Source organism: Myripristis murdjan, chromosome 23 (assembly GCF_902150065.1).
Source record: "Myripristis murdjan chromosome 23, fMyrMur1.1, whole genome shotgun sequence".
Classification (NCBI taxonomy): Eukaryota; Metazoa; Chordata; class Actinopteri; order Holocentriformes; family Holocentridae; genus Myripristis; species Myripristis murdjan.
In genome coordinates this window covers 19,488,701-19,510,850 of record NC_044002.1, presented here as the reverse complement: position 1 = coordinate 19,510,850, position 22,150 = coordinate 19,488,701, and the positions used below count along the sequence as shown (strand labels likewise).

General features: G+C 41.4%; 2 protein-coding genes across 2 annotated transcripts; both read left to right on the top strand.

Annotated features, from left to right (window-relative positions):
• Positions 1-6,190: 6,190 nt before the first annotated feature.
• LOC115355414 (E3 ubiquitin-protein ligase TRIM21-like) lies at positions 6,191-11,328 on the top strand. The gene is made up of 3 exons (XM_030046202.1): positions 6,191-6,233; positions 7,137-8,348; positions 10,862-11,328. The coding sequence occupies exons 2-3, from the start codon at positions 7,153-7,155 to the stop codon at positions 11,301-11,303; spliced, it is 1,638 nt and encodes a 545-aa protein (XP_029902062.1). The 5' UTR covers positions 6,191-6,233; positions 7,137-7,152; the 3' UTR covers positions 11,304-11,328.
• A 5,305-nt stretch (positions 11,329-16,633) lies between these two features.
• LOC115355587 (E3 ubiquitin-protein ligase TRIM21-like) lies at positions 16,634-20,664 on the top strand. Its single transcript, XM_030046445.1, has 4 exons — positions 16,634-16,733; positions 16,942-18,187; positions 18,702-19,123; positions 20,632-20,664. Exons 2-4 carry the CDS (start codon positions 16,957-16,959, stop codon positions 20,662-20,664), a joined length of 1,686 nt encoding a protein of 561 aa, XP_029902305.1. The 5' UTR covers positions 16,634-16,733; positions 16,942-16,956.
• Positions 20,665-22,150: the final 1,486 nt, after the last annotated feature.

Here is a 22,150-nt window from a genome sequence, read left to right as displayed (position 1 = left end):
GCACATGAGAAGTGAGTTTCATGTTATACATACTTCACATGAATTACCCACAGGAATATTATAGCAACATTATAGGCCAGCCAAAGTTTATTGAGATAGCCCATTTCAAACATCCTGGTCATAGTCGTAGTAATTTATTTTTCAAGTTTCATGCACCAAAAGGTGGACTGCCTGCATGGGCTTACAAGCCACAACAGAGCATAATGAACAGGAACAACAACAAAATGAGCAGCTTCAATCATATTAAACAGTATCCTAGCACAAAAAAAAAAAAAAAAAAAAAAGCCCTGACCTCACTGAATCATGTCCTGTGGAAGTGGCAGGAATGCAATGTGTTGCTCCAGAGCACTTCAGCAGGGTAGATGCTTGCTGCCATGGTCACAAGAGGACCGCTCCTGTGACAATATTACTGCAGACTGGATGAGTTTGTGTCTCCCTCTGGTGGGACAGCTGGGTGCTGCTGGAGGAACGGGTGCAAAACAGTGTTGAATCGATTCTTCTGAAAGGCTCTTTGGTCTGAACGATGGAAACCAAGTCGCTCCGTCAGAGAGCCGTTCTTTCTTTATCACAGCTAACTGGTGACCTGGTTATGAATCCTCAACATAGATCTGGGCAAAATATTCTCACATGGTTAATTTTAGGGTCATGGCTGGGTGAGAGAGCTTTTGTTGATGTCATGTTGAGGCTTTTTTAGCCAACAGGCAATAGGCACAACAGTTTTTCTGACCAATCACAGGAGGATCTATACTGAGATTCAGAATCACACCAAAGTCGTTTTAAGGGTAATAATAATGTTATTAAAAATGATAATATATCACAGCTTCCAGGGCCGGCTCTAACCATGTTGGTGCCCTAGGCGAAATTACTCCCTGGCGCCCCCCATCCTGCCACAGTTCCAAAGTCACATTATACACATTATAAACACCGCCCGCTCTGATCACACACCATTAAACCTCCAAGCACAACTAAGACTGAAAAGCTATTGTGTCAGTCACATACGAGCACAACATAGGAAGACTCTAACCAGAGAGAGAGAGAGGCTTTTAAATCTCCCTGTTAGCTTTTACCTTTTCGTTGTGTGCAGTGATGTGGAGCCTGAGCTGCTAATCCAGCGCTGTGTCTGTGTCTGTCCGGCTCTTCCCAAAGGTGTTCAGGGCAATCTGAGAGCGGATGTGGGCTGTGGAGGTTTGGTGCTTCAGCAAAGCCCTGGGCAGGTTGTGCCTCTCTCAGCCAGACGCGACCCGCCGAGAAAAGGAGGCCTGGAAAGCACAGCAACCTCCTAGCTTGACTACATCCACACAACCCGGCCTTTCTTTTTGTACCATTCCGTTTGAAGTACATCTATCTATTCCATTTGAAAAGTCCTCACAATTTTTGTCCCTTCCTTCGGATTAAATCCTTGAAGTCAGGCGTTTTTTCCTTTGAATATCAAGTTAGAAAGTCTTTTCATGGGAAATCTCCACTGCTTTGGCTGCTAGCCAAAAGCACTGTGCGCCGGTGACAACAGCATCGCGAGATCTTGTGGGGGATTCAGGGCCTGTCGGGATTCCCGAAATTCTTCATGAAGTTCAATTTTGTTTGGCAGTATTTTCTCTTCTTACTCACATGTTTGCAGATGCACGCGGTCAGTTCAAACAGGCAACACAACACACAGCAATGAAACAGTTGTATTGGCTGATGTAGAGTACACTGTATTTATTTGAATTGTATGACGTCCTCTTTGATTGGATTAAAAATGTAAATATTCTTCTTCTCTTGTTTTATGTTTATTTACTAATGAGCCGCGGAGGGGCCATTGAGAGAAAAATAAAACACACCATGCTACGTTTTATTACGTTGTGCACTAGAAATGTTTGAGTGCACACCAGATATATTTGACTCGCTTTTTGAATAAATGAATTTTGTACACCTGTAGTCCTCCCTACAACCCGGTGGCAGGGTGAGGGCTTCCTGCTGCTGCTGGGGGCTGTGGGTCAGAGCCAGACGGCTGAGAGTCACCCGGAGCTCACGGGAAGCTGTGGAGTCCATGCGGACAGGGAGTGCCCGCTGCCGGCTGTATCGTTCTCTCTGTGGCCTTTCTCTGCATTTTACCTAATGTATGAGTTACCGTAAGTGTTGCAATATAGGGGCATTTGCAGAGAATGGAGCCGTTTTTACCGTAAGTGTTGCTATATAAGGACCTCTGCTTGTGCCAGTGGTGACGACGATTTTTTCAGATTCCACTATTCTCTCCTATTGGACGGCCGAGTTACAAAAAAAATTCAACTTGGGCGCGGCCTGCACATGCACTATGTTAAAGCCCGACTCCTCTGACCCTGAGATGGGCCCCCACACAGGCGCCCCCAACACGTCATGTGACTCGGCAGCGCAAGTGACAAACATGTCTTTGTTTCTTTCTTTGTTTATTTTATGTTATTTTCAAGACAGAACACAAAGGGAGGCCGCCAATGGGCATCAGAAATTATTATTATCGTTATTACTATTACTATTATTATTTATTTTCTTCCGAGGGTGACTGGCGCTTGCGGCGCCCCTCCAGCAGATGGCGCCCTAGGCGACCGCCTATACCGCCTATGCCAAGAGCCGGCCCTGATGGGTGGACCTGGCTTCCCAGTGCTGGGTGCCCCAGTTGATGCAGGCTGTTGTGACTGGACAATGGGGGAATCTAGTACCTCGGCTTAGGGATCTGGATGCCAGGAGGGGGCACTGGCAACCCTGTGACAGGTGCCCCAGCTAGTGGGTGTTTCTGCAGTTGATAATTCTGATGACAGAGGATGCTGACATCCCAGTGCCAGTTGCCTTTGGAGATGTAGGCTGCTGAACATGTGTGCTGGTGTCCCAGTCAATGTTGGCTGCTGTGGATCATGGATCTAGACAGCAGGGGGTTCTGGCATCCCAGTATCAGGGGCTGGAGCTGGTGAGGGCTGCTGTAGCTGATGAAGCCAGGTGCCCATGGAAGTGGAGGCTGTTAAATCTGTGGATATATGGGGATTAGGGGCTCAGACGTCCCGGGGGCTGAGTGCCCCACCTGAACAGAGTCTGTTTATATGGTTGACGTGAGAAGGGAAGCAATAATGGTATTAAAGGTTTGCGGTGCTGTTTGAGGAAAAGGGGATTCTCTCATTATTTATAGTATTTTGAAGAGTGTATGGTCAGGTGGCCTTACTGGAAGGTGGTGACAGTGCGACCGACTAGTGTTATCAGGGAGATGAGTTGCTGAACGATGGAGGTGATGGCATCCATTTTGTTTCTTATCAGCTTGTCTTCTCATTTCAAAAGGGGAAGGATGGATAATATGGAGTGTTCATTGGATAAATGTAATAGACTTGTATGTTGATGGAGATAAACAGAATACTGCTAGGGGAAGTCATGCATGTTATGAGCAAATCTTTGATGGTGGAGAGTGAAGGCTCAGGCACAGTGAGGGTGAGGTTTTCAGCTTTTGACACTGGGCCTGCTGGTGCGCACTGTTGAAAAATTGGGAATCAATAATTGTCTTGGTTTCATCTTGGTTCAAAGATGTCAGCATTCAATGTGGATGTACAGGCAAGAACAAGAACTTGTCTTTGAATTTACTCAGTTTGGGTGGTGCGTTTGCCTTCTCTTTCATGTTCTTGATGTGGAATACAAGATTCAAGATTCAATAGATTTATTGCCATATCAACAAGTTGATAGGAATTTGTCCTGGTAGACTCTCCAACATAAATATCATAAACAAGGACAGTACAGCAGCACATCATGTACAAAAAGACAAGCATAAACACAGACAGACAGTAAACAATAAGCAATATGCAATACCCAGCGGCATTGTAAGTACATGCAGTTATGTTAAAGTGCTACTTGCAATGTAACCTGTATATACATAACCATTAAAGTCAATGCAAGTTCAGTTGTCTAATAGCCAAAGGGTATGTGCTATCTCTGAAGCGGGATGTTGAGCACCTAATGCTTCTATATCTCCTGCCTGATGGGAGGAGATTGAAGAGGTAGTGTGCTGGGTGAGAGTGGTCAGCTATGACTTTTTTAGCCTTCCTAATTATTCTTGTGGAAAACAGTGATGAAAGTGAAGGGAGGCTACATCCTATGATTTTTGATGCTCGGCGTACTACCCTTACTGAACAAGACCAAGACTGGGTTCCAAAAACACACAAAATAACACCAGATTAACAAACAAAACAGAGAGTAGTACTGAGTCGCCATAGTGTGGCGCCATCTTGCCAGCAAGATGAAACAGCAGGAGAGGGTTATGGTACATGTCCACAGGATCAGTCATTTCCACACTTCCCATTCATTGTGTTTGGAGGCAGCTGTGCAATGCATTCTGGTGGCATGGCATTGCATTTTGAGAGATGGGGCGTCACGTCAGTGTCTTGTCATTTGCATAAAGTTGAGGTCTTGGCTGCTTTCTGAAAATTATGGATGCCCGGTGCAACTCGCCGCCTCTGGAAAACTCCTGCAAAACTTTCAAAGTAACAATCACTGATCTGAAGTGAAGACAGATTCAGCAACTGTAAGGTTTATTTCTCGCTTCAAATGTTTCAGAAATGCATTTCGGTGAACTGGTTTTGTAATATCAAAGAAAGTTTTGAAAAGAGCCATGCTGGTCTGGTTTGAAATCCGGGAGAGCACAGCCCACTAGTGACGGGTCCGTCCAATTAGGTGCAGCTTGGAAGTGTTTGCACAGTTATAGGCGAGAGACACTGTCAATCATCAGAAGCGACATGCCCATCAAGCATCCAAATCTCGGAAGTGGTGAGACTCCTAGTGTCAAATACACACCAACCAAATGATACATGTTCACAGGGGCATTATTAGGGAAGCTGGAAGAGGTGTGGTTCAGGTGTGGTCCTGCTCCTGAAACTCCACTAGTAGCTTCAGCTTCATTTAAACTGTTACTGCTGATGCAATGTGAATGGTTTTCCAAAGGTTAACAAAGCCTCTGCTGACTCTTATCTACAAAATAAAACGAGGAAAAGGGCAGAACAAAAGGAATGAATTCTTCTCTGCAGGGTTTAAATCTATGATGAATCACTCAGTTCAAATCCGCTGTGTGGTCAATTAAAATACTTACATAGGGGAAATGGCCTTGAAATATATTTTGTAATCTTTTGATTCATCACACACACACACACACACACACACACACACACACACACACACACACACACACACACACACATGAACGATAGAGTTCTACCAAGTAGAAGGGGCAATACTGGGGGGGAAAAAATAGACTAGAGTCACAGAATATATTTAAAAAAAAAAAAAAAGTATGTACTCCAATACGGTGAATGGGGAGCTTGATTTATCTGCATTACAATTAAGTTTTTTTTTTCTAGCAAATAATGTGTCCACACAAAAATAATCAAGTGACAGACTGATTTATGAATGGACTAGCAAACCTGATAGTTCCATTTTTATTCATTTATTTTTTGGTTTTATCTTTCACAACAGCAAAACCCTTCTGAGCCAAATGTGATGCTTTGGGTAAAACTGGGTGACACTCAGATAGATAGATAGACAGACGGACGGACGGACGGACGGACAGACAGACAGACAGACAGACAGACAGACAGACAGATAGATAGATCAAACTTTATTCATCCTCAAAGGAAAATTAAAATGTCCAGCAGCTCATGCTTACAATTCTACAATCAAATAGTATCAAACAAAATTTAAAACATACATCTATAAATTGAATTAAAATATTAAAATAGCATAAATAGAATTAAAATAGTCCACTGCACAAGCGAGGGTGTGACGGGGGCAGTGTGTGTGACTCAGGAGCTGTTCAACAGTGTGCCTGCCGTGGGGACAGAGGATCTCCTGAAGCGCTCCGCTCTGCAGCGCAGTGAGAGGAGCCAAGTGCTGCAGCTGCTCCTCTGTCGGGCCAAGAGGCTGTGGAGAGGGTGTCAAATGACAGATGACCAAATCAGTTTCTCTTGTGGCAAACATTTACTTCTGCATTCATGTGTAAACTGAATTAGAAAAGGTATAAGACATGTACTTGGAAGAAAAAAAAAAAACACATTCAGGCAAATTCTTCATGTTTATTTTATCGTGCTGAATGTGACAAGAAAACATGACAAACAATCTGCAGGCGGAGCAACACGTGGACGACGAGACTGTCAGTGCCATTTTGGGAAAGTGACACTGAAAGTAGCCTAGTCAGAGCAACAACATTGCTGCCGTCGGGAAAAGTTTATTTCTCTCCATAAGAAATAAAACAAGAGGTGAGTACAGCTGTGAATATCTACTTTGTTGAAATAGGGCGCAATTTCACAAAACTGAGCTGTATGCCTGTCCATTTTACATTCATTTGTCAATGAAATGCAATGTAACTATATCAAAATAAGTTGAGCTGTTTGTGGTGACAGAGAAATCCAAACACAGACTCCACTGGCATTCAAGGTGCTTTTAAAGTGAAGAAGAGGAGGGCTAATGAGTTTGAAGTCATTTAAAATGCATTTATTAGAATGTGATCACAAATGCCAAAGCATGATAAAGAATGGAATATGTGTGGTGGCCAAAGAAATACAGAGAAACATTTGAAATATAAAGAAACAAGCTACAGTATTTTCAATTAATAACACTGTATCAAAATTATTTTTACTAATAGTAAAAAACATGTCCAAAGAGGGACTCCTTGTGTTGTTGCTGCTCTTTAAGAGAAGAGGAAGAAATGTTCAATAATTTAAAAGGTCTTTATTATCATGTGTAACAATAATAGATACCAATATCAGCACCATTTTTATTAATATTTACTAGCATCAAAGACATATTTATTACAACTGTTATTTTTGTTATGAATACCTACAGTCAAGTTGAAAATATGAGTACCACATTGATTATGTCCATGATAAAAGCCTTTAGGTAAAATTTAGACAGTAAACTCACTTGCTCACTCTCCTCATTATTGGACGCTGCTCAGCCCTGCTCTTTTTCACTTTATAAGGACCCTGAATGCCACTGGAGTGTCTTCATAGACTGATTTTCTCAACTGTGAGCTCCATGATTATTTCACAAAAAATGCCACTAAAGGACAGAGTTTATTTTTACTATTCAAATATTGAGATTGAATTATGAAGATTGAGTTAATTACTGAGATTGAATTACATTTCACATCTTACCTTTAGGTCTCAGTGTGCAGAAATGTCTGCTGCCAGCTGTCTGCTATCTGAAGATCAGTTCCTGTGCTCCATCTGTCTGGATGTGTTCACTGATCCAGTCACCACACCATGTGGACACAACTTCTGCAAAACCTGCATCACTCAGCACTGGGATGTTAACATCCCGTATCAGTGTCCCATGTGTAATGAGGTTTTCTACAGAAGACCTGAGCTGCGGATCAACACTTTCATATCTGAGATGGCTGCTCAGTTCAGTTTAGCTAAAAAGAAAGCCAGCAGCCGCTCAGATCAACGATGTGCCAAACCAGGAGAAGTTCCCTGTGACGTCTGCACCGGGACCAAACTGAAGGCCCTGAAGTCCTGCCTGGTGTGTCTGGCCTCCTACTGTGAGACTCACCTGGAGCCTCATCAGAGAATCACAGGCCTGAAAACACATCAGCTGATCGATCCTGTGGACAACCTGGAAGGCAGAATGTGTAAGAAGCACGATAAACCACTGGAGCTTTTCTGCAAGACTGACCAGATGTGTGTATGTCTGCTCTGCACTTCAGACCACAAGTCACATGACATTGTTCCTCTGAAAGAAGAATATGAAGGAAAGAAGGCTGAGCTGGGGAAGACAGAGGCTGAAATTCAGCAGATGATCCAGAAGAGACGAGTGAAGATTCTGGAGATCAAACGGTCAGTGGAGCTCAGCAGGGAAGATGCAGAGAGAGAGATAGCAGACAGTGTGCGGGTCTTCACTGCTCTGATGCAGTCTGTTGAGAGAGGCCAGGCTGAGCTCATTGACATGATTGAAGAGAAGCAGAAAACAACAGAGAAACAGGCTGAAGGCTTCATCAAAGAGCTGCAGCAGGAAATCTCTGAGCTGATGAGGAGAAGCACTGAGGTGGAGCAGCTCTCACACACTGAAGACCACCTCCACCTCCTCCAAAGCTTCCCATCCCTCAGCGCTCCTCAACACACCAAGAACTGGACAGAGGTCAGAGTCCATCGCTCATCATATGTGGGGAGTGTGAGGAGAGCTGTGGCTCAGCTGGGGGAGACGCTCAGTAAAGAGATGAAGAAGCTGTGTGCTGATCTTGAGCTGAAGAGGGTCCAGCAGTTTGAAGTGGATGTGACTCTGGATCCTGATACAGCACATCCTGCTCTCATCCTGTCTGATGATGGGAAACAAGTAAAGCATGGTGATGTAAAGAAGAATCTCCCAGACAACCCAGAGATCCCCCTATGGAATAATACTTTTCCCCTCTTGAATTTGCCCAAACTTGACTTGGATTGGCCCACACCTGACTTGGATTGGAAGTCTGAGACAGAGTCGGATACTGACGAAGACATTTTGCAATTGTTGACGCCTATACAGCTCGATAGAGACGCTGCTGCAACAGGCAAGTCATCTGGTGGGGTGGGGGTGGGGTGTATACATCTCGCGGTATACAGTATAAATCTCATCCCTGCATTCCGCGCTGCACTGAAGCGAGGCAAAGTGCAAAACCTTAAAGTAAATGTCTGGGATGATGATGCCTGCCTCACTCTGCAAGGTTGCCTTGAAACTACAGACTGGGAAATGTTTAAGGAGTCCTCTGCAGACATAGATGAGCTGACCGATGTGGTTAGCAGTTGGGTCTCATCCTGTGAAAACAGTGTTATACACAAAAAAATTATGAAAGCTTATCCCAATATTAAGCCGTGGGTCTCTAAGACACTTAAAGACCTCCTGCACAGAAAGAAAAAAGCCTTCAAGGAAGAGAATAGACTGTATTTGTTTTACCAGCAGAAGGAAATTAAATGTGAAATTAGGTTCTGCAAAAGAGAATATTGGAGAAGATTGAGTCCCAGTTAAAAACGAACAATCTAGGCTCCGTCTGGGACAGTATGAAAATGATTACTAGGACCAAAGGAAGTGGCAGGAAGAAAATTCAGCTCAACGGATTTAAGTCAGATGCAGAGCTGGCTCAGTACCTTAATGATTTCTATGTCAGATTTGATGCCCATGACTTCAGTAACGAACACTCTGAAATTAAAAATTGTCTTTTGTCAGCTCCTCCTCAGAATCCCTCTTTTAATGAGGGAGATGTAATTAAGTTAAATTGTTAATTATTGAAGTGTTTTAAAAGGTGTAAACCGAGGAAAAGCCCTGGCCCTGATCATATTAGTCATCACCTGTTAAAAACCTGTGCTGTCCAGCTTGGCCCCTTTTTTAATTACATTTTTAATCTGTCCTTCTCCCAGCAGAGGGTGCCATCTCTGTGGAAGCAGTCCGTAGTGGTACCCGTTGCGAAAACAAACAGGACCACTACACTGAATGATTTCCGGCTGGTGGCTTTATCCTCGATGGTTACGAAACAGTTTGAAAAGATGATCAAATAAGAGTTTAAAAGAGGCATTCAAGGTGCTACCGCTACCTTACTTAACCTTATTTGTAAGTATTTAGAGGGTAGTAAGAATCATGTCAGGCTGCTTTTTGTTGACTTCTCATCAGCCTATAACATGATCCAGCCTCATGTACTAGCCGACACACTTTTGAATTGTTTTGGTCTGGATGCGTGCCTTGTGGGTTGGCTTCTTGACTTCCTTACAAATAGATCTCAGCAAGTAAGAGTCAACGGCACACTGTCCAGCCTACTAACATCCTCCACCGGCTCACCTCAGGGCTGCGTTCTGTCTGCTCTTTTAAACATTTTATACACAAATGACTGTTTTAGCTGCCACTCCAACAGATTCATCATCAAGTACGCGGACGATTCCATTATCGCCAGCCTGCTGGGTGATGATGATGTCGGCCATGGCCAGGTTCTCGACGATTTTATATCTTGGTGCGAAAAAACCTTCCTTCAAATCAACGTCTCCAAAACTATGTGCATTGATTTCAGACAAACCTCCCCAGTTTCTCAGTGTAGTGTTGTCCATGATCAGCCAGTTGAGTTGGTGACGAACTACAAATATTTAGGCACCATAATCAACAGCAAGCTGAAATTCGATGTGTATTGCAAATCGCTATACAAAAAAGGTCAGCAATGCCTTTTTTGCCTGAGAAAGCTCACCAAATTCCAGATTGACAGGACTGAAAATGTTTTACACTGCCTTTACTGAGTCTGTCATTTCCATCTCCATCATCTGTTGGTATGGAAACCTCTGCAACAAAGACAAGAACTCCCTTGGGAGGACTGTGAGAGTTGCTTCTAAAGTTGCTGAGGTGAAATTTAATAGCCTGGATAACACCTATCCCCTCAGCTCAGAATATAAGCTGCTTCCTTCAGGCCTTCACCTAACTGTCCCCCACGGCCATTAAAAACCGGAAGAAGTTCTCCTTTGTGCCTATCTCCATCCGGGCTTTAAATGCTGCGGAGAGGAGAAGGTAATGCTCTGTGTTGCTGCTGCTATTTGCATTTGCACTGGTCCAACCTGTTGTTTCCTTGTGTTTTTGTTTGATGTTCAACGGGTTGAGGTGTATATTTGACGATGTTATACTGCTGCCTAGTTTATCTGTCGGTATTCATGTTACGCTTTAACTTATTTATTTTACCGGTACTTATTATGCACTTTATCGTGAATGGTGCTTTCATGAAATGTACAACATGGTGGGCCGATGCTTGCTACTTGCTTCTTGCTGCAACTTGTGCACTGTGTGTTTTATGTGTTTATGTCCCTTTAAAATATGATTTGTACGATGTCTGCTGCAAACCAAATCGCCCTTGTTGGGACAATCAATAAAGTAAAGTGAAAGTGAAAGAGAGATTTTCTTCTTGTGTGTCTTTCTTAGGAAAGCAGAGCTTCTCTTCAGGAAGATTTTACTACGAGGTTCAGGTTAAAGGGAAGACTGACTGGACTTTAGGAGTGGCCAGAGAGTCGATCAACAGGAAGGGACCAATCACTCTGATCCCCAAGAATGGCTACTGGACCATATGGCTGAGGAATGAAAATGAGTACAAAGCTCTTGCTGACCCTCCTGTCCATCTCTCTCTGAAGTCTCAGCCTCAGAAGGTGGGGGTATTTGTGGATTATGAGGAGGGTCTGGTCTCCTTTTATGACGTAGATGCTGCAGCTTTTATCTACTCCTATAGCGGCTGCAGCTTCACTGAGAAACTCCTCCCATACTTTAGCCCTGATCTTAATCACGGTGGTAAAAACTCGGCCCCTCTGATCATCTGTCCTGTCAATCAAACAGATTAGTCTGCCAAAACAATAAGTTTTTTTCAGAAATCATTTCCTGCCATTTAAGCTTAAAATTGTAAATATCCAACAATTAACTTCACTACTTTGTTAATATCCTTTTAACATATTTATGGAGGAGTCAAAATACATACATCATATTCATGTCCAATCAGTCTTTTATCTTGACAAAATTACTGAAGTGGTTTGCAAATAATATGAAACTTTTAATTGTGTTTTTCACATGACAAGAATTTATTCCAGTAAAAAGGTGTGATTTAACCTTTTTTCTGTGTTAACATCATTTTTTTCCACTTTCAGCCTTGATAGAAAAGAAGACTGTAGTCAGCACAGTTTTACTGAGGTACTGTGTAATAACTACAATCCTCACACTACTACCAAGGTTTTGAATTATGGTACTGATTGATGACCAAAATACAGCCAAAATCAGCTAAAATTGCTTATCTATCTATCATAAGAGTAGCGACACTATAGTAAAGTATTACAATAAAACTCAATATTGCACATGAGAAGTGAGTTTCATGTTACACTTAATTCACATTCACATTAATTTCCCACAGGAATATTATAGCAACATTATAGGCCAGGCAAAGTTTATTGAGATAGCGCATTTCAAACACCCTGGTTATAATTGTAGTAATTTTTTTTTAAAGTGTCATGTAGCAAAAGGCGACCCGCCTGCATGGGCTTACAAGCCTCTACAGAGCATAATCAACAGGAACAACAACAAAATCAAAAGTATAGAGCAGCTTCATTCATATTAAACAGTATCCAAGCAAAAAAAAAAAAAATCCTGACCTTGCTGAATCATGTCCTGTGGAAGTGGCAGGGATGCAGTGTCTTGCTCCAGGGCACTTCAGCAGGGTGGATGCTTGCTGTCATGGTCACAAGAGGACCGCTCCTGTGATAATATTGCTGCAGACTGGATGAGTTTGTGTCTCCCTCTGGTGGGACAGCTGGGTGCTGCTGGAGGAACGGGTGCAAAACAGTGTTGAATCGATTCTTCTGAAAGGCTCTTTGGTCTGAACGATGGAAACCAAGTTGCTCCGTCGGAGAGCCGTTCTTTTTTTTTTTTTTTTTTTTTTTTTTTTATCACAGCTACCTGGTGACCTGTTTTAAGAATCCTAACATAGATCTGGGCAAAATATTCTCACATGGTTAATTTTAGGGTCATGGCTGGGTGAAAGAGCTTTTGCTGATGTCATGTTGAGGCTTTTTTAGCCAACAGGCAATAGGCACAACAGTTTTTCTGACCAGTCACAGGAGGATCTGTACTGAAATTCAGAAACACACCAGAGTCGTTTTGAGAGTAATATTAATGTTAATAATGACAATATATATTACACCTTCTCCGCTAACACTTGGTGGTGATTTGGCGTGGCTCCCCAGTGTAGTTACTTCACACTTAAAGAGAATAGAGCATTAAGGACAAAAAAAAAATAATAAAGCAACAGCAGCAGCCTTATAAAACCCATATGGTTTGAAAAATCAGAGAGTGGAACAATATGAAGAAAACCTCAAATCAATAAATTAAAGAATAAAAGTAGCCTAATGACATGATACAAAATTAAATAAATATCTAAAAATGAAAGAAATCAGTGTGTAAAGGCTCATGAATACATTCAGTACCTTCATGTTGCTGCTGAATCTCTGTTGTATTTCACAGATAAGCCAAGTCACCCCCCACAAGCCCTGGGGAAATAAAGACTTAAAATAAAAACTGGGAGAATGTGGTTGGTGTTAAAGGTTTCAACTTAACACTAATTAACCATGTATAGCCTATGCTGATGACTTATGATGTTTGAAATGAAATCAGCTGCTGCTCTCCTCCTTTGTTGCCATGAGCTGAGCTCCTCCAATATGGCCACCAGAGGGAGGACTGCACCCTCTGATAGACTCTGATGATAATCTGATCCTCACAGGTGTGTCCTCTGTCGACAGGGGTTTGTCTCTGTGATCGAATTCAAAACTGAAGGAGCAAACCAGGGCAGCAGGTAGGAGCTGAACAGGAGAGAGAGCTGCAGTGCTGTACTTTGACTTTTGGAGTTGTTGTTGTTTTTAAGTGAGTCATTTTCCTTTGACTTAAGAATATTTTTGCTTGAGTGTTGTTGTTGGGAGTGGAAGTCACATGACTGCTAGACTGGGGAGCACAAGAGCTCCCTCCTTCAGCATGCACAGGTGTGTCTATTGAAGTTAGGAGCTGACACAGGTGTGTTAAGTCTCCTGAGCTTGTTCACTCTTTGCACTTCAGTTGAGGAGCATCCCTTTGTTTTTTGCTCCTGAGTGCATCTGAGAGAGTAGTTTATTACAGTTTATTACTTTGTATTTCCTTGGCAGCCTGTGTAGTAATGTAATATCATCTGTTAATTTTGCTGTTTTGATTATTAAAGTATAGGGCTGTACTAATCGAAGTGATTTATTTATTAATTTCTGTGTTTAAGATGTGTGAAGATTTGAGATGCATGTATGTATGTGTGCTTCTTTGTTGTTGAAAATGACACCAGTCAACTTCATCCTCTCTGACTGAATGCAAAAGAAAGAATAAATGCTCTAAAATGGAACCTGCAAAGTGCCTCTCCTTCTGTGCTCATGATAACCGAGTCAAGTCCAGTAAAGTCCTGCAGAACAATTGTAATTGACTACATTTTCAGTCACATCCATGACAAAGAACAAATGCTCAGTGATAGATTGTGGAACCTTTCACAATAAAAGATCAGCCCGCAAAGATGAGCAGAGGACCCAACTGGCAAAAAATTGAGGAATACGTGTGAAAAAATGGGGGAAAATATCAGTGAGTTGTGAACCATGTAGACTCAACATCACTTTATGTGCTTATTTCACATTAGTCAGTTGAGTCTACACGGTCCTCGCTTCAATCAACCTTTAAACAATTTTGCGTAATGCACCAATACAGGAACAAAACGTCTCCAGGTCTCCCGAAAGCAGAGGACAAGAAGGTGCAGACACTGATCAAATATGAGGGGTGGCCTCTGTCTGACACTGCTTGATGTTAAAGCTCAGAATCATCTGAGAGGTATTTTTTTCTGCTAGTAGCTCTTCATCTTTCATGTGTGAAATTTCACAATATGATGCCAACCATGTATGTGGGCTGTGTGATCTCGAGCTCTTTGGAGAGTGTGTGTATGCATGTGTGTTTTTTCCTTTTCTTTAAACTGGAAGTGTTCGGGACCTGCAGGGTGGTGTCCTCAGTATGGACTTAAAGGACCATACCGGTTATTTTGAATGTTTCATCCATTAACAACAGTGTTCCCACATTTTACATTGCAACAAATCATTTTGCAAAATCATGCACAGGTGCTCAAGACTTTACAGCATATCATGAAAAATCCCTTGATTTTCAAATTTGTAATTTTTGTTTAAAACACCTTATAATGTTCTGCTTCTGTGGCCAACCAAGTCATCAATATTCATAAACCATGGAACTGATAACTGGCTGGGTAAAGCAAACATTTCCCCTTGGGACTATTTTCCCTGGTAGAGAAAGAGTTTTTTTGTTTTGTTTTGTTTTTTTTTCCTTTCCCAATTTCAAGTCATCAAAACACAACAGTGCTGCTGATTTTAGGACAAATAATCTGGATGATTTTTATCACAGGGATGGAATACAAATGTGAGGAAGGTTTGAAGTCACTGGAAGTTCATTTTTTTTTTTTATTATTCATATTTTTTGAAGTTTTCATTTTTAACACTGTACAGACACTAAAAGGAAGAACACAAAACAAGCAAAATATATATACACATATATATGCATACACACATATACAAATATATGCATATAAATATACATATATACATATGCACATACCAACATAATAATAATAATAATAATATAACAACAACAACAACACTAATAATAATGATAATAATAATAATAATGTTTTTTAAAAAACGGTGCAATGAGCATGATATTACAGTTTACAGGTGTACTGCAGTTCAAGCCAGTATTAATCTCTGTTATGCAGTCTTAGATATACAATATATTCCCCCCATTTTTTGGTGTATTTTTCCCATCTATCAATTCTTCTATAAAACATTTGCTCATAGGAGGCTACTTTACCCAGTTCAGTAAGCCAGTCCTGGAAAGAAGGACTTCCTGGCATCTTCCACCCTTTCATCAAAACCAGGTCTACCCAGCATGATACAAGTCAAAATCCAGTTGGAAGCATTGCAGTGCAAAACTTGTAAAGGGTCACCCAGAACAACCGTGGTTCAAATTTAAAATTATCCTCAGAAATGTCTCTGATTTGTTGGTGAGCCCGCTTCCAAAAGTCGTGAATCATTGGGCGCTCCCACAGGGCATGAAATAAAGTGCCCTCTGACTCTGGGGCCTGACACCTCCAGCACACCGCTGAGTCTTTAAGTCCTCGTCTATGAAGCCGAGAGGGTGACCAGTAAAAACGGTTGAGAATTTTGAATTGTTTGAGCCTAATTTTAATATCCTGTGACATTTTCTTAGCGTTTCCACGAATCCCCTCCCACTCTGGTATACTTAATGAAAGGCCCAGGTCTCATTGCCAAGCTTTCTTTCAAGCATTAGGAGCTGTATTGGCCTGCTTACAAATCTTTGAATAGTAAAACGAAGCCTCATGACCTGTTCCATTTCATTGTTAGACCAGCGAGAATATCACAGTTATGGGCCGTATTTCTGAGTGACCCAATGACCCTTGTTAACAAGTGCTTATGTTGTAGATACTGCCAAACCTTGGATGTAGAGAGGTCAAAGTCTAATACCCGCTTACCAAATGTTGTTTGTTCAAAGTTCATTTTCTTATTGTAGTGGAATGAATGGAAACCACTGGCTGGATAAAAGGAAGGAAAAATCATACCTGTCATCCTAAAATAGTCTGAAAATATAAATGCTTGCTTTGGGAAAAGATTAGCAGATTTATTTTATTTTATTTTATTTTATCTTATTTTATCGCGTTATCCTATTGTGTATTTTACCTTTTTATTCTGCTTCTATTGTGTTATCTTGTATGTTATCTTGTTGTGCAGCACTTTGGAAAACCTTGTGTTTGTTAAAATTGTGCTATATAAATAAAGTGGATTGGATTGGATTGGAGCAAAAACCTCAAGTATATACATTTTGCAGATAATACACTGAATGTGAAATCATTTGTATGGTCGCTCAGTATTTGTGTCTGCATTTAGGTTCAGCCAAAACTTATTCTTCACAAGTATGAGACTGAAATCGCAGCCAAAACTAAATTAGGCATCAAAACATTCACAATGTACTTGCAGTGAGAGGCGGAGCTACACTGGAAAAACAGGATTCTTTCAACGTCACATTGCAGAAAGGCAAGGGAAAGAAATTCAGCAGCATTAATGCAGTTGAAAAGCCTTCGTTCGTCTCTCCAAAGAAAACAAATTTGTCAAGACTTTAACAACAATATTTCAGAGTAAGATTAACAGGTGAGTACAGTACATAATATTTAATGTGCTTAAAAGTAAAGAAGTAACTGAAGTCACTGTAATTGAGTGTCAGTCACATTCAGTGTCTCTGTGTCGTCACGTTGCACTGACACTTGTCAATACAATTGGCCAGCAATTTAGTGTTGATCTTGTTAAACGCAAATTTAAGAATTAAGAAAAAACATAACATTGTACTCATCATTTTCAGTGTCGTTGTGTAGAAATGTCTGCTGCCAGCTGTCTGCTATCTGAAGATCAGTTCCTGTGCTCCATCTGTCTGGATGTGTTCACTGATCCAGTCACCACACCATGTGGACACAACTTCTGCAAAACCTGCATCACACAGCACTGGGATATTAACATCCCGTATCAGTGTCCCATGTGTAAAGAGGTTTTCTACAGAAGACCTGAGCTGCGGATCAACACTTTCATATCTGAGATGGCTGCTCAGTTCAGGAAGTCGTCTCAAAAGAAAGCCAGCAGCCGCTCAGACCAACGATGTGCCAAACCAGGAGAAGTTCCCTGTGACGTCTGCACCGGGACCAAACTGAAGGCCCTGAAGTCCTGCCTGGTGTGTCTGGCCTCCTACTGTGAGACTCACCTGGAGCCTCATCAGAGGATCACAGGCCTGAAATCACATCAGCTGATTGATCCTGTGGACAACCTGGAAGGCAGGATGTGTAAGAAGCACGATAAACTACTGGAGCTTTTCTGCAAGACTGACCAGATGTGTTTATGTATGCTCTGCACTGCTTCAGACCACAAGTCACATGACATTGTTCCTCTGAAAGAAGAATATGAAGGAAAGAAGGCTGAGCTGGGGAAAACAGAGGCTGAAATTCAACAAATGATCCAGAAGAGACGAGTGAAGATTCAGGAGATCAAACGGTCAGTGGAGCTCAGCAGGGAAGATGCAGAGAGAGAGATAGCAGACAGTGTGCGGGTCTTCACTTCTCTGATGCAGTCTGTTGAGAGAGGCCAGGCTGAGCTCATTGACATGATTGAAGAGAAGCAGAAAACAACAGAGCAACAGGCTGAAGGCTTCATCAAAGAGCTGCAACAGGAAATCTCTGAGCTGATGAGGAGAAGCACTGAGGTGGAGCAGCTCTCACACACTGAAGACCACCTCCACCTCCTCCAAAGCTTCCCATCCCTCAGCGCTCCTCCACACACCAAGAACTGGACAGAGGTCAGAGTCCATCGCTCATCATATGTGGGGAGTGTGAGGAGAGCTGTGGCTCAGCTGGAGGAGACGCTCAGTAAAGAGATGAAGAAGCTGCTTGAGGCTGAGCTGAAGACGGTCCAGCAGTTTGAGGTGGATGTGACTCTGGATCCTGATACAGCACATCCCCATCTCATCCTGTCTGATGATGGGAAACAAGTAAATCATGGTGATGTAAAGAAGAATCTCCCGGACAACCCAGAGAGATTCTCTCGCTGTACCTGTGTCTTAGGTAAGCAGAGCTTCTCTTCAGGAAGAATTTACTACGAGGTTCAGGTAAGAGGGAAGACCAAGTGGGATTTAGGAGTGGCCAGAGAGTCAATCAACAGGAAAGGAAACATCACATCGAGCCCCAAGAATGGCTACTGGACTATATGGCTGAGGAATCAAAATGAGTACAAAGCTGCTGCTGACTCTCCTGTCCGTCTCTCTCTGAAGTCTCAGCCTCAGAAGGTGGGGGTGTTTGTGGATTATGAGGAGGGTCTGGTCTCCTTTTATGATGTAGATGCTGCAGCTCTTATCTACTCCCATAGCGGCTGCAACTTCACTGAGAAACTCCACCCATATTTTTGTCCCTGTGTTAATGATGGTGGTCCAGCAGTTTGAGGTGGATGTGACTCTGGATCCTGATACAGCAAATCCCAAACTCATCCTGTCTGATGATGGGAAACAAGTAAATGACAGTGATGTAAAGAAGAGACTCCTAGACAACCCAGAGAGATTTTCTTGTTGCCCCAATGTTGTAGGAAAACAGAGCTTCTCTTCAGGAAGATTTTACTACGAGGTTCAGGTTAAAGGGAAGACTGACTGGGATTTAGGAGTGGGCAGAGAGTCGATCAACAGGAAGGGAAAAATCACTCTGAACCCCAAGAATGGCTACTGGACTATAAGTCTGAGGAATGAAAATGAGCACAAAGCTAATGCTGGCCCTGGTGTCCGTCTCTCTCTGAAGTCTCAGCCTCAGAAGGTGGGGGTGTTTGTGGATTATGAGGAGGGTCTGGTCTCCTTTTATGACGTAGATGCTGCAGCTCTTATCTACTCCTATAGCAGCTGCAGCTTCACTGAGAAACTCCACCCATTCTTCAGTGCCTGTTTTAATGATGGTGGTAAAAACTCGGCCCCTCTGATCATCTGTCCTGTCAACAAAACAGATGAGTCTCCCATAACAGTAAGGTTTTTTCAGAAAACTTTCCAGCAATTTAAGCTCAAATTTTCAAATATCCAATGATTAACTTCACTACTAAATCCTTGTAACGTATCTATCGTGTCGAAATACATTAATCATATTCATGTCCAATCACAGAGTTTTATTTCGACAAAATTACTAGTGGTTTGCAAATCATTAAAAAAAAAAATAATTTTTCGTTAATTGCATGACAATTTATTCAAATAAAAAGATGTGAATTCAGCTTTTTTCTGTGTTAATATCAATTTTTTTGTGTTCTTGCTGTTTTGTCCACTTTCAACCTTGATAGAAAAGAAGACTGTAGTCAGCTGTTTTACTGAGGTACTTTATAATAACTACGATCCTCACACTACAACCAAGGTTTTTCATTATGATTCTGATTGATACCCAAAATAAAGCCAAAATGAACTAAAATTGCTCATCTATCATAAGAGTAGTGACATGATAGTAAAGTATTACAATAAAACTCAATATTGCACATGAGAAGTGAGTTTCATGTTATACATACTTCACATTAATTTCCCACAGGAATATTATAGTAACATTATAGGCCAGGCAAAGTTTGAGACGGCGCATTTCAAACACCCTGGTCATACAGAGTGCTTCACATAAGAGACAACATAAGAGTTTATAATATAATATCTAAAAATATAAAGTAAGTTCAGCATCATGTAAAGTTTGAATAAGTTAAAATAAACCCCCCAAAACAGGGATTTGCATGTCAATTTTACATCGCCAGTGTATTTTGGTCGCTGCAAATAGTTTCTTTCCTTTCTTGTGAAGTAATTTCCAAATAAATGTAAATGTACAGTGGCACAACATTAACCTTTTCATGCTTTTCACTTTAAATGGCTTCTGGAAAATGCAGCCTCACTGAAGCTAAATAAGTTAAACTACAATAAATAAGTAAGTAAATAATTCCAAGTAAATAGCTGTAGTAATAGTAATTTAATTTTCAGGTGTCATGCAGCAAAAGGCGGCCCGCCTGCATGGGCTTACAAGCCACTACAGAGCATAATCAACAGGAACAACAACAAAATGAAAAGTATAGAGCAGGTTCATTCATATTAAACAGAATCCCATAAACACAATAAATGTGAAAATGGGTGACAATTTACATTTTAAATGCTTAAAAAAAGTTTGCACTGTAAAAGCACTCAACAGAAAACAGGAAACAACCATTTCTATTCCGTACTGGTAAATGCTGCGGGCCTCCAACATGGCCACTAGAGGGCAGGAGACACCACCTGAAATTCTCTACATTATGCTATATATATAGATATAGTCTTTATTGTCCCACAGGAAATTTGTCTTCACAGCCTGTACATCACTGGAACATACAGGTAACCCCCCTCCAATGTCCCAACACATATACATGCAGCAACACACAGAGAAAATGTCTACACTGGATCAGTGAGACACTTCGTTTAATGCTGCGATGGCAGAAGGGACAAAACTTGTGGCAAAGCGAGCTCTTCTCCACCTCACAGTCCTGTATCGGCGGCCTGACGGCAGCAGTGTGACATGTGGGTTGAGGGGGGGATTGGGGTCATTGATTATTGTGAGTGCAAAGTGTGTGATGGCTCTGTCAGTCATGTCTGAGATATTTGCTGTGGGGGAGTGGAGGATTTTGGAGGCAGCGTGTGTGATCCTGTTGACTTTGTTCTTGTTGGAGATGGCCAGCGTGCTGTAGAAACAGTTGCTGCTGCTGTTGTTCTTCAGTCGTCCCAGTATAGCGCTATGATATGAACTCGATCTTCACAGAAATGGTCTCTGTCAGCAGGGATGCAGTGAACTGCTCAAGGGCACTTCAGCAAGGTGGATGCTGTGATCCCAGCTCCTCTGGTTGAAGGATTCTCTCAAATGTGAGGGTTTGGCTCAAACTGGGTGGAGGTGAAAATGATTTGTATACTGTAATACAAATAAAAATATCAGAATCATAATCGCTTTATTGGTCAAATGTACACAGGAATTTGTCTTGGAGATGAAGCTGAGTGAAACAAGAACAATGAAAGTGAAAAAGTGAAATATTAAATTGTCCATTTACCTGTGTATTCCCTTCACTACAACACTGATCATGTCTAGAAATGATGTTGATAAGTTGGGGTTCAGGTCACCTGCGCTTTGCCAAAAACTGATCATAGGAAAAGTCTGAGGCAGATTACTTGAATGATTTTATCATGCTTGATAGTGAGGAGGGAAATGGGCGTATGGAAAAAATAATAATAATAATAAAAAAATAACAGCTGCAGCAGTAGCAGGATATTACATCATTTATGGAAGCCTATTTCTGCCAGAGGAAAAGTTATGAGATAGAAAGTCGAAATTGTGAGATAAACAGTCATGATTATGAGATAAAGTCACACTTATGGGATAAAAAAAAGTCGAAATTATGAGATAATAGAAATTATTATCATTACCAATCATTATAATTTCGGCTTTTCTTTCTCATCATTTCGACTTTTTATCTCATAGTTATTATTTACATTATTATTATTATTATTATTGTTGTTGTTGTTGTTGTTATTATTATTATTATTATTATTGTTATTATTATTATTATTATTATTATTTTGCCTCGCGGAAATGGACTTCCACACATCATCATCATCAGTGTCTTATTTAAAACTGAATTAGGTAGCACAAAAGAAATGCTGCCAAAGGTGTATTTCTTAAATTTTATTTTATTTTGTTTTGTTTAATTTTAGTATCGTTTAATTTATTTGTATTTATTTATTTATTTAACATGGCGACACTGACAGATGTAAATCAAATCTATCTTTTGCCAGAACTTGGGCACTTTGGCACACACCAAAAACACAGTTTGGCCACAAAATATCAGCTTCCTAATCAAAGTGCAGCCAGAGGGTGGAGGAACACTGCAACCAGAGGAGAGAGGAGGAGGCGCTTTGAGAAAGTGGAAGTGAAAGTAAACCTGAACGACGACATTTTGCAGTTTGTCTTTCTGGATCAACAGTAAAAGTCGAGGTGAGTACAAACGAAAACTGT